This window comes from Parasteatoda tepidariorum, chromosome 7 (genome assembly GCF_982258835.1).
Source record: "Parasteatoda tepidariorum strain Cologne lab strain chromosome 7, Ptep-v5.0, whole genome shotgun sequence".
Lineage (NCBI taxonomy): Eukaryota > Metazoa > Arthropoda > Arachnida > Araneae > Theridiidae > Parasteatoda > Parasteatoda tepidariorum.
The window spans coordinates 21,800,867-21,817,983 of record NC_141761.1 but is presented as its reverse complement, the minus strand read 5'-3'; the positions used below and the strand labels follow the sequence as shown (position 1 = coordinate 21,817,983).

At 29.3% G+C, this 17,117-nt stretch overlaps 1 protein-coding gene across 1 annotated transcript in view; it reads right to left on the bottom strand.

Annotated features, from left to right (window-relative positions):
• Nucleotides 1-2,244: 2,244 nt before the first annotated feature.
• The window catches only part of LOC107449487 (protein turtle), a 94,881-nt gene continuing 80,008 nt past the window's right edge, over nt 2,245-17,117 (bottom strand). The window contains exons 9-15 of the mRNA XM_087167469.1: nt 15,451-15,582; nt 13,878-13,905; nt 13,086-13,177; nt 10,962-11,118; nt 8,757-8,904; nt 7,586-7,692; nt 2,245-4,709 (exon numbers count right to left, since the gene is read on the bottom strand). Coding sequence (XP_087023595.1) covers nt 11,018-11,118; nt 13,086-13,177; nt 13,878-13,905; nt 15,451-15,582 — 353 coding nt within the window. The 3' untranslated portion in view covers nt 2,245-4,709; nt 7,586-7,692; nt 8,757-8,904; nt 10,962-11,017. The remainder of the gene's footprint in view (nt 4,710-7,585; nt 7,693-8,756; nt 8,905-10,961; nt 11,119-13,085; nt 13,178-13,877; nt 13,906-15,450; nt 15,583-17,117) is intronic.

Below are 17,117 nucleotides of genomic sequence, written 5' to 3'. Positions count from 1 at the left end.
ATTAACACATTGATCAAATATCCCTTGTCGCACATTAGCAGCGATTAGCGCTTAATTGGTGAGCAGTTCCGATACAATTAGCATTAGAATTATTACAAGCGTTAGACTGAAAGGTTTAAACTTTACGTATCCATATTTAAAAGATAATGAAATTGACTTGAGGACACATTTTGTTCATATTGTGCTGAAGAGTGTAATTTGAATTGGCATCCGAAACTTGAATTATTAGATTTATTGCCTTTTGTGTTGCCTCATTCAATTCAACGTAACAAAAACAATATTAAACAATATCTCACTTGTTTAGATAGCAATATCAGTTGTGCAAATAGGTTAAAGTACAATTTTGTACTTTGCGTGCATAGAACGCTTATTTTTTCTGAACTATTGGCCAGATCCTCTCGAGACAAATTTAATTGAATTCAGAGTGAAAAAATACATCGGAAATAATAACTCACTTCCCTGTCTAGAAGAAATTGAACTCTCCTCTCACATATCACCCCAATTTCAATAAAAAAATTAGAGTAGGTAAGATAGCGGGTATCATTTGTAATAATATTACAAAGATTTATACGGGCAAAAAAATCTTGAGTAGTAATTTCTCCGAAGAAAAAGTCTAATTTTACTGACAAATAATCAGATTAAAACAATTTTATTTTAGCACCAGCATTGAACAATTGGCGCATATCAGATATTTACTGTTTAACAGACTATCCCTTGTCAAAACATCTAGTCTCGTAATTTTGAGCCTAACTCAGATGATCAGGGAGCTCCAGGTTCTAACGTTGCGGCATTCGTACCATCTTAGAGGACATTTTTGGTTAAACTAATTTATTGTTGCGTTATAAAGGATGGAAACTACAAAACAACCCAGATTTAAACCGAATGATGAAGGTCTGTAATAACCACCCGTTGAACATTGAGGATATTTTACGCCTGAACTGTGGTCGGTGCGAGCCAAGAGCATTGCCTCAAATCCATAAATTATGGCTGAGATTCGATCCTGATATATTTGAAATCATAGTTTGGGATTTAATGATAATTTTAAATCGGTAAATGTACTCATTAAAATTTTACAAGGAGATTCCATGTGAAAGACACAATCAAAAACTTTAATCTTATACAGTTTTTTTCGCGGTGGGGGGTGAGGTTGACTAAAATGATTTTGTTTCACTCCAATTTCATATTAAGATTTCCTGGCTATAAATACAAAATGTTTTTTTCGCAGTTATATAAACTGATAATGCATGTTCTGGATAATACAATGAACTTACCCTGTAATTGTTATTTTATGTCCCTTTTATTGCCTTATAATTGTAACCAGACCCCAATTTTTATGTTTTAGGTGTCAATAAATATTAAATGACAATTCTTTAACGCCACGTTCTGACACTGCGTGCAAAATAATATCTACAATCTTTGAATATGAGAGATGATGGTTTCAGTTTGTCTAAAATTATTGAATTAATCATAAAATATATGGTTCATTGTTAATGAAATAGTAAAAAAAAATTATACACGAGAATTTCATATATTTGTCTAAATTCTTAAAATATATTATAACTTTTATCTTATATTATTATATAAAAATTATGCAAAAAATAGTTCCCTTCATTTATACTCCTTGTATAATTTATTTAATTTATATTTCTTATATTACTTACTTATCCTCTTCGGGGTGAAGTAGCATAGAAGGCCTCGAAAAAGTTTTTTTCTAAAGTATTTTTCTCCACACGCTCTGTGTGTATACTTCTTGTATAGTTTCTTTCATTTATACTCCGTGTATAGTTTATGTCACTTATATTTCTTACATAGTTTCTTTCATTTATACTTCCTGTATAGATTTTTTTATTTATACTTCGTATAGTTTCTTTTATTTATACTTCTTGTATAGTTCCTTTTATTAATACTTCATTTCCTTCCCTATACAAATTTAAATTTTGTATATAAACAGTAGCAAAGTAGACAATTGCGATCAATTACTGTGCTTTGTATGCTTTTTGTAAAGATAGTTGCATATTTTTGTAAAATGAAATAAATATATCTAATTAAAATAAAATTATTTTTGTCAAATTTAAACAACATGTTTTGTTCATTAATTGTAGTTTACGATATAAAGCAATATATATATATTTATATTCATATTTATTAAAATATTAAGATTTCATTGAAGCTGACAATTGATATGTTAATTGCCAGCTTCTTAATACATAATATTTTTTTAAATAGTAAAGAAAAACTCAAAAGTCTTAAAGAATATATTTTTATTCGAAAAATACAAAAATAGTAATGTTTCAACAAGAAAATAATAATTTTAATCAGCACTTGAGCCAACACAAATGAATAAATTAACTTATTCACTGAAAAAATATTCAATTACATGAATTATTATCTATATTAACTGATTTTTATTGAATAAAATATACAGTATATATAGAATATAGTATAAATGTGCAACATGTTATGCAACAGAATTAAATACGTCTGTAGTATTTCCAGGTCATGCTAACAGACCAAACAGTGATTTTTATATTCACAATCATAACTTACACTTTCTTCGATCAATTGCTCCAATAATTCAAATAAGAATCTAAATTTTTTTGAAGAATTTGGTAAAAATTAACACTTCCTGAAATTTTTAACTGAAATAAACTTTTAATAATACCAGTGGTGTTAGGGTTTTGACTTATTCGTCCCCAATTGAGCGCCATACAGTGCTTCGAATTTGTTTTTATATAAAAATCACAAAAGTTTAGAATGAGCAATGCTTCATTTTAGATAATTTCTTTTGCTTTTACTCACTGGCTTAAATAAAACTGAAAAAATATTCGAGCACAAAAAGTCATGTTTGTATACTAATATTTTCAAAAGTAAAACCGTAATTCTAGTATTTAACATGGTAACTTACAGAGTTTAATCATTTATTTGATTTTTTTTTCTGTTCATAGTTGTAATGAGCAATCAGAAATTCTGAGATTTAAAGTTATAGCTCTCATTAAGCATGTATTTAGTGAAAATTCAGCTCTAAAAAATAAATTTAACATCAAAGTAGTTTTAACGCCAAACTATTCTAAACTAATAACGCCAAGCAAGAACCACTATTCTACTACTCTTCTGCTCGTATCATTAAATTTACCTATCATCTGGTAATTTTAAGATTTTGTAAAGATGTATTTTACCAAATAGAAAAGTAATATGCCTTATAATCGGAAATCAATGCTTTCTCTTTCGCTTTATTCAAAATGGAGGCACTGTGTAGATAAAAGATGGATGGCGTAATTTTTAATTACGTCACCTAACTATTTCTGATTATTTCTCTTCCTATTACGATGGAATTATTTTTTTTACTGTTATAATGAAGTGAAAAGGGTGTGAATAATTTTTTCAGTTATTTAGTCAAGTAATTGATACTTGTGGCCTCGATTTTATGAGTTGAATAATGGTATGTAGTTTCACAAAATCATACTTAATTCTATCAAATGTGATACAAAAATTTTGTTATAAAACAAAACTTTTTTTTAACAATTCTGAAGAAATTCTCTCAACATTGTGGGCAGGGAAGGTCATGGAGTACAAGGCTCCGCAATTTGATAAAAAAAAGGGCTAGACTGTGGCGATGTTGCCAGCACTGCGCAAAAGCCACCTTTACTTCCCAGACCAGCTGGTACCTATTGATCTGAAGCTGCATGGACTTCCAGCAGCCACTGGGGATAGAATGCCAGTTCTTCACAATGACAGTAGTGATAATAAAGATTAAAATATGGAGGATATCAATAAACAACAGTTCGGCCCAGGACGGGACCGAACCTATGATCAATAGGTTGTGATTCAGGCGCTTTGACCACTGCACAGACAGTAATAAAGTGGAATTGAAAGCAATGAATAAGCTTTTGAAGAAATGATTTGGAATTTGTCCATTTCCATAATTTTACATCCGCTTCAATGGTTCCTAAGTTGTTTCCTCCCCTCCCGAGATTTTTATTAGTTGTCTGATTGAAAATAATCAAACATTTTGAACAGTATTTCAAAAATTAAATTTATGATCATCATTTTCGAATTTCTTAACGTATCAATTTTTTATGCCTCTATAGTTTTAGACGTAAACTGGTCAAATAAAAATACGAAAACAACAAGTTCTTTTTTTCGTATCTGTCATCGAATAAAATAGTTATTTTTATTATATGCGAAAAAAATGTAAACGCTAGTGGTCGCAAAGACATATTTTGCTATATAAAATTGAAAAGGAAAACAACATCACTGAGGAGCACTGCTGCTACAACCGGGAAAACGGAAGAATCTTTCACTGAATACATGGAAGATAGATGAAGCTGAATATAGCAATGAATAACATACTTCCCAAATTTATAGTCCAGTACAGTAGCTTTTTCAATATGCCAAATCCAGTACTAAACAGCATATTTGTTAAAATCATATTTTATTTGTAATTTCAGTATAAGTAATTTTCAAATTATAGTATTTTTGGTGCTCTTGTAATCCTTTTTACTTATTCTTTTATTAAGGTACATTTTATCATATTCTTGTCTGTATTATAATAAAATTTTAAGTGTTTTGAGAGTATCAAAATTATAAAAAAAATAAATACATCATTTCATTTGTGTTGGTTATAATAAGTTTTTTACTACTTTCAGCTACTTTCACAAGCTCTTCACATTTAGAAATTGAGCAAATTCTCTCACATCTTGTACGTTTTTCTGAAAATAAAATATAAAAAACTTACCTTAAATTTTATATCACATTTATAAATATAAATTAATATCTCTTACATATATATATATATATATATATACACTGGTTATCATAAATTAAGGAAAATTCACAAAAATCGCGATAACTCAAGAAATTACACATGGAATTTTATGAAACTTACCCACAATATACAACACATAGTAAGGTATTAAACAACATAAAAAGAAATTATCAGACATTAATAGTAGTATAGAAATTAGCACATGTATAAAATAAACAAATTGGAAGTATCGGTTTGCAATAGAAAAAGTACCTTTAATATGGAATATGATTGCCTCTAGAAGCAATACAGCACAAACAGCGATGTGTGATGCTTTCAATTATGCGGTCTATCAGTTCAATAGGAAGTGAGAGCCATTGCTCTTGTAAAGCAGTTGCAAGCGTGGCAAGGGTCTGAGGGGGCGGATTGATGGCAGATACACGCCTCCCTAGAGCATCCCAAACGTGCTCGATAGGATTCAAGTCCGGGGATCGAGCTGGCCACTCCATGCGAGTAATTGTTTCCTGTTGAAGATAATCATCAACAATGCGAGCTCTGTGTGGTCTTGCATCATCGTCCTGTAACAGGAAGCAATCACCAATTGCCCCGGCATATGGGCGCACATAAGCATCAAGGATGTTGTCTCGATAAACCTGAGCATTCACGGTTCCCCTTGGAAAGACATGGAGGTATGTGCGCCCTCCTAAGGATATGCCTCCCCAAACACAGACACTGCCTCTTCCGTATGCATCTCTTTCACGGATGTTTGATGGATGATAACGGGTCCCAGGTTCTCTCCATATCAAATAACGTCTACTGTCACTTTCTAGACTAAACCTGGACTCATCCGTAAAGAGAACAGGCCTCCATTGATCTGACGTCCAGTGGACATGTTGTCGGGCCCACTGCAAACGGTCTCTCCTATGGCGTGATGTGAGCGGCACGCAAATGGCTGGTCGTCTCGCATACAGACCACCTTCGTGGAGCCTTCTGCGCACAGTTGACGTTGACACCAACCTTCCGGTGGCTGCAGCAAGAGAGGATCTAAGATGTGTCGGAGTAGCGGTTCTATTCCTGCGTGCACTTAATGTCAAATATCGGTCATCGGCACTGGTCGTAACAGTTGGCCGTCCTTGACTGAACCTCCTAGATGCCGAATCTGTGGTTTGAAATTGCCTCCAAAGTCTATGAACCACAGATGGACTCACATTTAGCCATCTGGCCACTTCTGATTGACTCTGCCCTGCCTCTAGTCTCCCGATGGCTCTCCATCGTAGTTCTTCAGGCAAATGATGCCTAGAGGTCATTATTACGAATTGGCTATCTCAGATTTTCAATGTCGCAATCACAGTAAAATTTGTGTGCTTTCTCTCAAACTTGGACTTTTATGCTCCAGGCAGATGACGTAAGCCGAGTGCAGCGCCACTAATTTGCATATTGCAATTTTACTCAGCTACTCTTAGTGGACAACATATGCAAATTTTGCACGGTTTGGCTTACTTTTGAAAGAGTTATCGCTATTTTTGTGATTTTTCCTTAATTTATGATAACCAGTGTATATATATATATATATATATATATATATATATATATATATATATATATATATATATATATATATATATATATATATATATATATATATATATATATATATATATATATATATATATATATATATATATATATATTGTTTAAATATTTGGTGAGCAAAGTGAGTGGACATAAGACACACCTCTTAGTTTAATGATATATAGCATAAAAAAGTTTCAAAGTATCATGTATTATTCTTTTTGTTTAATACCCGTAAAGCAGAAAAGGCATTCATTTGTAAATTTTTAAAAATTTTCTGAAATTTATTGCCGCAGAAAATATTGAACTTCAATTAGTTTATTTGAGTTAAAACTTAAAAATTAATAAAAATGTTTTGAAAAATTCAAGTGTGCACTTTTTTCTTTGTATTGATGCCCACCTTATTATTATTTATTAACGAATATAAAAATAAAAATCATATTCTACCTCTGTACTTCCAACGTAATCAACTTCTGTGTAGGGAAAAAATGTTATTTTTGTGTCTATATAAACAATTCATTTTTCGTAACCTATTAACGTCTTACGGATAATAATATTTTTAAGGCAGTATTTTAAGCTTACAAGGAAACCAAATGTTCAACGCAATAACATATTACAATTTCTTCGTAAATAATATTCTTTACATATATTATAAGGTTTCTAAAAAGTTTCTTTGACATGGCATATACTTGAATCATATTTTCTTATAAATTGAACGACAAAAAAATGTAGTAAAGTTTAAGAAAAAAAAGTTTCCCAGTGATATAGTTCTTGCAAGAAACATGCTGCAATATTTCAAACACAAAATGCTTTTATTTTTGCCATATTGTTCATATACGTATGTGATAAGCTTACAAAAATATAGTTTATTTGGATACTTTTTTTCAATTATTAGTAGCAACAATATTTTCTTCATTGAGAACTGTACAGTTATAAACTTGTTTTATTATTTTAAAAGCTGAAAATGATTCTAAAGATATTGATGAAGAAAAGTTTTTTTTCAGATTTTCATGCATATGTTAATGGAACTATTAAGATGAATTTATCAATAATCATCTATTTTGAATGAAAAAATCCTCACAAATCTAATTTAAGAAAATCAACTTCAAATTGTTGATTATTAAGTACGTATGTCAACCATCTTTAAATAAAAAATTAAAAACATTATAGCTTAAATATCTTGGTTAAATATAATAAATTTAAAATTGTACAGTTGCATCTTATTAAAATTGAAAAAAAGGTGCAATACCACATAAAAAAATTTCCTACCTGTATATCCAAGAGTTTGCCATTAGTTTTCTTCGATGCGAATTAATTAAGTTTCACCTCTTGCAGATACATTAATCAGTGTATTCTTGAAATAGAGTCATCAATTCCTAGAAAGGCAATTATCATTATTCGAAAATGGTTCATTTGTTCAAAACCTTTTTTATCAGAAAAATACTTTAAAAAATTAACAGGAAAATGATAATTATATTCTTCATTTATTTGAAATTCTGTCCATTCCAAATATTATAAATACCCAAAACGTTTAAACAGTATAATTGAACTGGTATGAACTGGTAACGCAGATAATTAAAACCAAATTAATTATTTTAGAAAGTGCTTTTTTAATTAAATATATTTTTAACAATCACTCCAATTTGACATTGCAATAACTTTGTTTCATAAATTAAAGTTTGTTTCATAAAATAATTTTTAAAGTTTGTTTCATAAAATAATTTTTAAAGTTTGTTTCATAAAATAATTTGAGTTATTTGTTGTTTTAGAATGTAATAGTTATTAATCATCCTAACAATTTATTAAATACAAAGCGTAATTAAATTTAGTAAACGCAATTAGTTGAAAGAATTGGTATTAAACTCAAAAATTTAACGTTTTTAAATACGAAATATCTTTTTAACAAAACCTCTATGAGACATTAGTGCAATTTCTTAAAATCATATCTATATTGTCGCATGAGCTATATATTCCATTATGCAAATTAAGACTAATAAAACTAGTAATTCTTATTGAGAAATCTATTATATTTTCGCTATAATTGCACTATGTTGATATATTAATATTTCATTAGATAAATAAACCAATTTCCTTATAATATGATTCAAATTACTTATTCATTTTCATAACTAGGAATCTTATTTTTATGTGTCTCATCCCTTTGAGAACCACAACTAAAAAATGGAGAAGCTGAGAAATAATTAGTTTAGGCATACGCTATTGTTTTTTTTAATTTCTTTCCCTGCCTCTAGACACCAATTATCTTTTGCATCATGTATCTAAAAGTAGGTAAAGAGCAAATATCATACTAATTCTATTATAGATTTTGTTGTATAAATCCATTTATGACATACTGGTTAATAAGCCTTGATTAAGATTCTATTAACTAGAGTAAAAGAGAATAAATGATCGAAAAATAAATCTGAAAAATTTTACTTACTTTAACATGCGCTGTATACAGAAAATATGTATAATTCTGGATATATATATTAGCATGAATATTCACGCAACAAAACAATATGGAAGTCTGTAAGATTGTACGTATTGGACGCCTCGGCAAATCATGGCATTGCGATGCATCTTGCAACCTAAATTAGTAATTTGGTGGTTAGTACGCTGTTCTTTTAGTGCTTCAATTTGAAAAATAACTTTCAATACTTTCAATTTAGAGACATATTTAATAGTTGAATTTTAAACTAACATATTATATTTTATGACTAAAATTCTTAGAGTTGGTAAAATAGAAAGTTAATACGAAGCTTGAAAATAAAAATTTGAAATAGTATTATGAATTTGTGTTGTTGAATTTGAATTAATGGAATCCTGCTGCTATCTTTATTTACTTTTGTTAAAATGTAGTTGACTATATTTAAGATTTTTAAACAAAAAATAATTATGCTCTCATTGTATATTTGCAGTTATAACTATAGTTCTTTTAGAATTGTATTTTCAACGTTTAGATGTTGGTCATACCTAAATTATTCCTAGTAGCAGGCCAGCTAAATAGTGATTATAGGTCTAAAATCTCTTACATGCAATCACTAATCACTAAGATGGGCTGTAGTGGGTGATATCGAGATTTCCTACTCCATGTAACGCAAATTGTTAATTCAAAAATTACCTCATAAATATTAAGTGACCAGCATGATTGACCAGAAACACTAGCCATATTGATAAGAATAAATCTAAACTAACATGTCTCGTAATCAATAGACCGATGTGAAAATATTATTGATATAATGTAACCAATTTAATATCGTATTTGAAGGCTTGATCATTTTTTCAACGTGATTAGCAAAATAAAATAAAACGTCCGGACATTCAGCAGTATGAATGTAAAATAGCTCTTATGCAAAAATCTTTTTTTTTTTAATAAATTGATTTAATATAAAATAGTAGCGAAAACGTAAGTCAATTGCAAACAATTTAACAATTTTGCTTATATTTACGACTTATATCTAATGGATTTTAGTGCAATAAAAGTGTTTCTTTATACCCCTAGTGTCTATCTAACTTCAATGGGAAGTCATAGAAAAAAGAAAAAAAACTCCGGGATAAGGGTAAATTGCTTTTCTTTATAACAATAAGGATTTACTGAACGAATGATAGCCAATTCTTATACCGTGCTGTTAGTTTTCTAGTTATTAATTATGATAACATTTCACAACTGCATGGACTCTTACCCGAAGTTGTTAACGAATTTCGAACTTCGGAGTTGCTTTTCAAGATTTCTTTAGTTTCCATCTGAAGTCTAGGCTAGTTCTCAAATTGGCTATGAAGTCGCAAAAACTGATGACTTATGTTAAAATGCAGACCTTAAGAATATGTTTGTGTTATAAGGGGTCTAATGAAAGTTTATTGATGACGTGTGTAACAAGAAGGCAATACGACAGATTATAATTGTAAAACAAGTATGAAGCTACATCCACGGAAATCTTGAGATTATTTGTACTGGAACTAAAACTAAGAAAGTAATTAACCCTAGTACTGCTGAATTATGGTAACTGAGCACGCCATTACACAAATTATAAATTTGAAAAACTTGGCAGTTGAACATTTCATGCCGACGAATAACCTAGATATTATATATACTCGTATATTCATCTTATGTGGCACTACACACTCGAGTATTTCAATATATACTGGTAATACTGTATTACCAGCTAAATACTCGTTCTTCGTACGGGGTGAAAAAAAGCATCATTTAATCAGTTCTAAGCAACACTAAAAAATCGGGCAAATACTTTGAGACAAATACTGATACAAATAAAAAGTTAAATGAGTCCAATGTTTTTTTTTATTTTTTATTTATTACTATATTCTGCCCTTCTTGGAAACTTTACGCTGTAAGATCAACCCGTACGGATGGACGGGTATTCAGCTAGTGCAGAATATGCCATACTCAAGTTGGGGGCTCTAGTGGTGCGTAAGGAAGTACAAAAACACTTAAGGGAGTGCGTTCTTTTTTTATCTTATCCTACAAAGATGGAAATTTTTTTGAAACTTCTGTTGCCTACTATACTAAAATATTCCCAACTCATACGTATTGCTATTTGTGTAATTCAATGGCGGCCAGTTTAACTATAATTAGTTTGGATATTTGTCTTGCATTTTTTATAATTATATACACTTTTAAACTACCTACCATGCTTAATGCACTGAGAGGACTTTCAATTCAACTTTTACGCCGGGACTTCATCTTTACAGCACTGTATCTGTGTATTTCTCACGAATATATTTCGGAGAGGGAGAATCCTTCTTATGGTAAATTGATTCTTCTGAGATTCGACTGGTGTAAAATACTGAAAAATAAAATGTTTTAAGGAAAAAAAAATCATAAAAATCCTTCTTCTGCTTAAACTCATAAGAGAAGTAATAATTATCATCTTTAAAAAACATTATGAACTGTTTTAAAATTTACTCTTTTTTGTTTTATGGAAACATATAACGTGATATGTATATGTACCCCTACGTAACACCTAGATAAGCCATTAACATGCCAAGTACGCCAAAAGTGCTTTGGCAAGGTATGCGGTAAATGCACCGGCGAATTTTATTACCGATAATATCTTTGAAGGATAGGTTCTTTGATTTTCTTAACATGCCTGTTATATTTAAAATTGAACGACAGAGGATATGAGCAATGTTGTAGCCAAGTATGGAGAATATGGTTCACTATAAATCAGATTAGAAGTTTAGGGAAACTTGGGTCTAGTAAGAGCTAAACCAACTATAACAGGATTAAATCCACGGTGGAGCAGCAAGCAAACAGAGTTCATGATTTCAAGTCGAGGGGTTAGAGCAAAAGTTATGTCTGCAAGAAACGAAAGTTTGAAATTCATAAGATTTTGGCGATTTGGTATACAGTAGAGAGCCGATTATCCGAACCCTTATTATCCGAAGGTCCAATTATCCAAACTATGTCAGAATTAGTGTTTTTTTTTTTTAAGGTTTAGAATACTTTTTAACTTATCGACATTTTTTCTTAATTTAGAAGAATAAATAATATCCACTACATTTGAAGACCATACTTAATTTACAACCTTTTTTAGCAGTTTTCTTATAGTAGCCATACATGTATAGTTATACAGTTAAACCTAGATACCCCTTTACCCCTCTTCAACTAAAAATTTTCTTCCAAGAATGTGAGCTTCATTTTGACAGTCTACAATGGTTGGAATGCGTTGGAGTTTATGAATAGATAAATGCTGAAGTTCTATAATTGGGGGAGGGGTACTTGTCACTTATAGTTAATGATTAGTGATTACAGTGCTTGGAATCTTAAATCTTGGAATAAAATTCTTAACAGAAAAACAACTGAAACTGAAGTTTCTGAACCAGTAGATCTTCCAGATGAAAAGATACCAGGTTGTACAGCAGAAGAAATAGAAGACTGGTGTCGAAACACTGAAAACGACGCAGGATTTCAAATTTTAGATGATGATGAAATTGTTGCTGAAATTTTGAATGAAAATCAGAACTCCACAAGCGAAGCGGAAGAAGTAGGTGATCAAGTTCAAGATAGTGGACCTTCTCATATAGAAGCATGCAATTCATTAGATATTGCAATGAATTGGCTAGAACGTCAAAATGATGTTGATCCAGTTCAGTTTATTTATTTAAAAAGAATAAGAGATATGGCTGCTCAAAAAAGAGCATCTTCTTTGAAACAAAAGTCTTTGCTGGATTTCTCTTGTGATGGAAAATTGAAAAAAATGTAGTAAAATCAGTAATTGACAAAAGAATTATAAAAATCTGAAAAATTATAAAAATAATTCAAAATGAATAAAAGTAAAAATAAATAAATAAACAGAAAATATTTAAAAATTGAAAAAAAATACACGCCAGAGCTATTTTAGACAGTATTGCTAGTCCTGAGCCTAGAAAAAGTGTGAAGGGAAGTTAGTGCACAAATAATAATCATTTAAACTAAATTTTAAACAACTTTCCAATTATCTGAACTTTTCATTATCCGAACCACGTTCGGTCCTGAGCAGTTCGGATAATCAGCGCTCTACTGTATATGTATTTGGCAATTTGGAAGATATGTATAAGCAGTTGTAACTGTGTAAACATGTTTATACAAATATTATGTGAAAAAAACTGAAGCAATATCCTGTTTAGATGCTGAGAAAAGGTGCATCGAAAAAGGTCAGTTTTAACATTATTGGTATATGCTCTTCCGACACCCCTTTTAATATAAAAAGTAACGATAAATAAACAAGATAAATGTTGGATTAATAATAGCGACTCAAAATTTGAAAATTACCATCTGTTTCAATTGACAGTGGAATTATATCGGGACCTTTCTCGCTATTGCTTTCTTGACTGTCCTCCAATTCTTTCTTTGTAATTTCACAACTGCAAAAAAATTCGTAATTATTTAATCCAGGGACTTTATTAAATCTAAAGATGGAAAAAATATCAAATAGAATAATTTTTATCTTTGCTTTTGTAAATGATATTGTATGAAGACTACATTAAAAAAATGATTTTGAAATTAAACGGCTTTAAATAATAAAATAAAGCAAGCATATGAACTCAATCTTTGGTATTTAAAAATAAATCTATAAATTCTTTATTAAAAAGGATTAGTCAAATATTTTTAAAACAAAATGAGTCGAAAAGGATCTTATAAAAAATTCATTTTTATGAGATATCAAAAACTGAATAAATTAATTAATTTCTTTCAAATAAAAAAAGTGTTGAAAATTCCTAACGTATAATAACATCTACTAAATAGCACTTTTTCTAAATTTGACTTTAGAAAGTAATATAAGCAATAGGTAATGACCAGTAAAGTTAGAGATTAAAAATACATTTTATAGTTTTGTAATTAAATAAAGTAGTACATACAATTATCTACAATCTGAATTCATAATTCATTTAATATAATCATTTGGTAATTTATTTAATATAATTATATAAACCATTTTGTATTTTCATTCTTTTGAATTTATGTGAATAAAAAAATCTTCGGTAATTGAAACAAAATGAAGCCATACGATTATAATGTCTAAAAATTAAGTGATAACAATTTTGAAAAATAATCTGCACTTACTCTGATGTTGATTCTGCTATCACTGGTTCTAAAAATATCAAAAAAAAACTATATTTAAATATGAAATCAATCACAAAATCAAAAATTGATCGAAAAATAAAACGTTTTCCGGATAAATTTTAAACCCTTAAGTAGAGCATTGCTTGATATGCATGGTGAAACAAAATAATTGCTAATTGGGGAAAAAAACAACCACGTATGTGTTACGTATCTTTTTTCAGAAAATTCCTTAAGGATGAAGCAATGTTTAAAGTCGAAAACATCTAATTTACTGAGTTATTTTAAGTGGTGCTATTCTTTACTTATAATTTTTCACAATTGGGGGTGACTATTTTCTTTTTGTATTTATCAATATTAAATTTTTGCGAAAGTTTTCAGTTAGATACTTGCTATTTGTTCATTTGCACAAAATTTTGTAACAGCAAAAAAAAAGAACTTTTTGAGAATTTATGAACGAGATTTATTGTTTCGGCTGTGAAAGTACAAATTTTTTGAACTATGTTTTCATGCTATTATCAAAAAATGTAAAAACTGTATTTCTTGTTGCATTATCCGAAAGAAAAAAAATTACATTTCTTAGAAAGCACAAAAAAGAAAAGATTTTTAGTATTAGTAATTCTGCACTGTAAGAATTTTTATTCTAAAATTACGGTAAAATACTCAGCTGCAGTATATTTATTTAATTAAACATTTATTGCTTTCACAATTTTCAAACAGTTAGCAAATGATATGGTTAAGAAACAGTAAGAATGAAACTTCACTAGACGTTGGAGTTATGTTAGGCTTAGCATAGGCTTTTCGTTGGGTAATGTACATTGGAGTTAAGTTATGATTGAGTTGTGTTTTTCAAAATGAAAATTGGAATGTGAGTTAATTAGTTTTTCTGGTAGTGCCATCCATCGTGAGACTATTTTGTACAATGCATCTCTGTGAAATTTCCATCTGTGTGTGAATGAGAATTTCCTTTTCCGATAGTTCAGGGGCACCAATTGGGGAGTGTAAGACACTGGAAACTCTTCATTTGTTGAAGGAATGGAAGTGGTGTCAACGTTGGGATTTGAAACCATTGGGATTCTTCAAAGAAATTTCTAGCAATTTAGAACATAAAAAAAAGATTCAAAGATCATAAAAAGTTTAAGATCAAGACATTAAATTGACTAATAACAAAATAAAAAAAAATAATGTAACTATCATAAACATTTTAGCAAATGTCTAATAATGCGATTCCGTAATTATTTCTCGGGCATAACACACAAAATTAATTAATATATTTGTCGAAAAACTTTTAAAATCTTACAGGTATGCTATTAATTTCTTAATTTCCTTATAATCTATTCACATTCATACCACATAAAATTATAATTTTTAGTCATCTCTCTTTCGAAGAACCATACAGATCATTTACTATTAAAGATTGATGCATTTCAGCTTAAAAAAAGTTTTATATGAGCGTAATGGAACGAATTTCATAATTTAAAATCAATTTTAAAAATATATTAAAATAAGCATTTATTTTAACTAGTAATTTAAATAATGGTATGTCCTTATGAAAAAATTGCGTATGATAATTTACCTTTGTTAGAAACTCCTTTCTGCACGTGAATCCTAATTAGAATGATTGCTACAAGAACTGAAACTATAACAATTGTTAGAACTCCAATCAAAATCCAAATGAATGAGCTTAGCGATGCGTTGTCGTCTTTAGCTAAAAGAAATGCAATTTATTCCTTTAAACTAAGAAGTTTCTTCATTAAGTTTCAGAAACAACTCTAACAAAGAACTATTTCTTCATCAGGATTATGCATGTACAGTTTATTTGGAATACATTGTTTTATTATTAAAGAATATAACAGTTGTGATAAAGAGCTATAGATTTCCGTTTATTGCAAATATTGTAAAAATTACAAGGTTTAACGATTTTTTTTGAGAAAAATAGTATAGTAAATCTTTTAAAATATGACATTCTGCTACCAATTTTTTTTCCTTTCTTTTCCCTACATATTATTTTTAACATAATGTTTTTAGACTTTTTTTGGAATTAAATATGAATTTTTTTGGAATTAAATATGAAATCTACTAGTAATCTTTTAATAGAATATACATAATCAGTAAAGCATTTTAGAAAGTATCCTAAAATTCTTTAGGCCTTTGAAAGTTATAATCCATAGTGATAGACACTGTAAAGTAAAAAAAAAATCAAATGAAATAAAAGTAAAGCTTTCCTGTTATAAACTTTTGTAGGCCAAGAGCCATTGAGATATAGGCTGCACTATATCATGAGCAATATCATGATTGCGGCTATGTGGTCAGCATTGCGCACAGACTGTCTTTACTTCTTATACAAGCTGGTACCTAATGATCTGAAGTTGGATAGATTTCAAGCCACCTCTAGGGATGTAAAATAAATCAGTTTTGCAATATTGAATATAAATGTGAACAAATTTCTGGCCCCCTATACTTTTGGGTCTGAATCAGTCGACAAAAATGAAACTTTTTTATTTGGGAATTATTATTTGTGTCTGATTTCTGAACTTAAAATATCGCCTGCACTAACTAATTAGCATATTTGAAGTCATCCCTTCAAACCTTTAGGATTCAGTCCTAGAAAGTGAAGATTCGATCATTACATCAAAAGTTGTTCAGGGTGGATCGTTTTTTATTTCGCACACTGCACATCGAGCTATTAATCATTCTTCAGTAAAGTCATGCTTGTTATAAAATAATTTATTTAAATAATTATAATGCAGATTTAATGGGTGGAAAAATGATCATAATTATTGTTTAAAATGATCAGAATTATTTTTTTTTTAAAAAAAGGAATTGAAACTCTTTTAAAATTAATATTTCATTTTAAATGTTATATTCGTTCTTACAGATGAAAAATAGATCTTACTTTTCCCAAAGTAAAATCACAGTGTACTGAATAAACTATTTAAGAGATACAGACAGAAAAAAAAATATGCATAACCCTTTAAAAAATTTACTTAAACATCTTTATTAAGCTGAGAGCACAAAATATTACTATTTGACTAAGTATAGTATGCGAACAGAGCGAAATATAATAGAAGAGATAATTACATCTAGGAAACAAACCATTAACCTTCTACAAAAAAAACTGCGGACCTTTATTAATGTTATCAAAATAATATTAAAATAATTATATTTTACTGCGTTATTTACGAAAGTGTTACATAATTATCCACGAAAATATAGATTTTATTGTTTACAAACAGCTTTTTC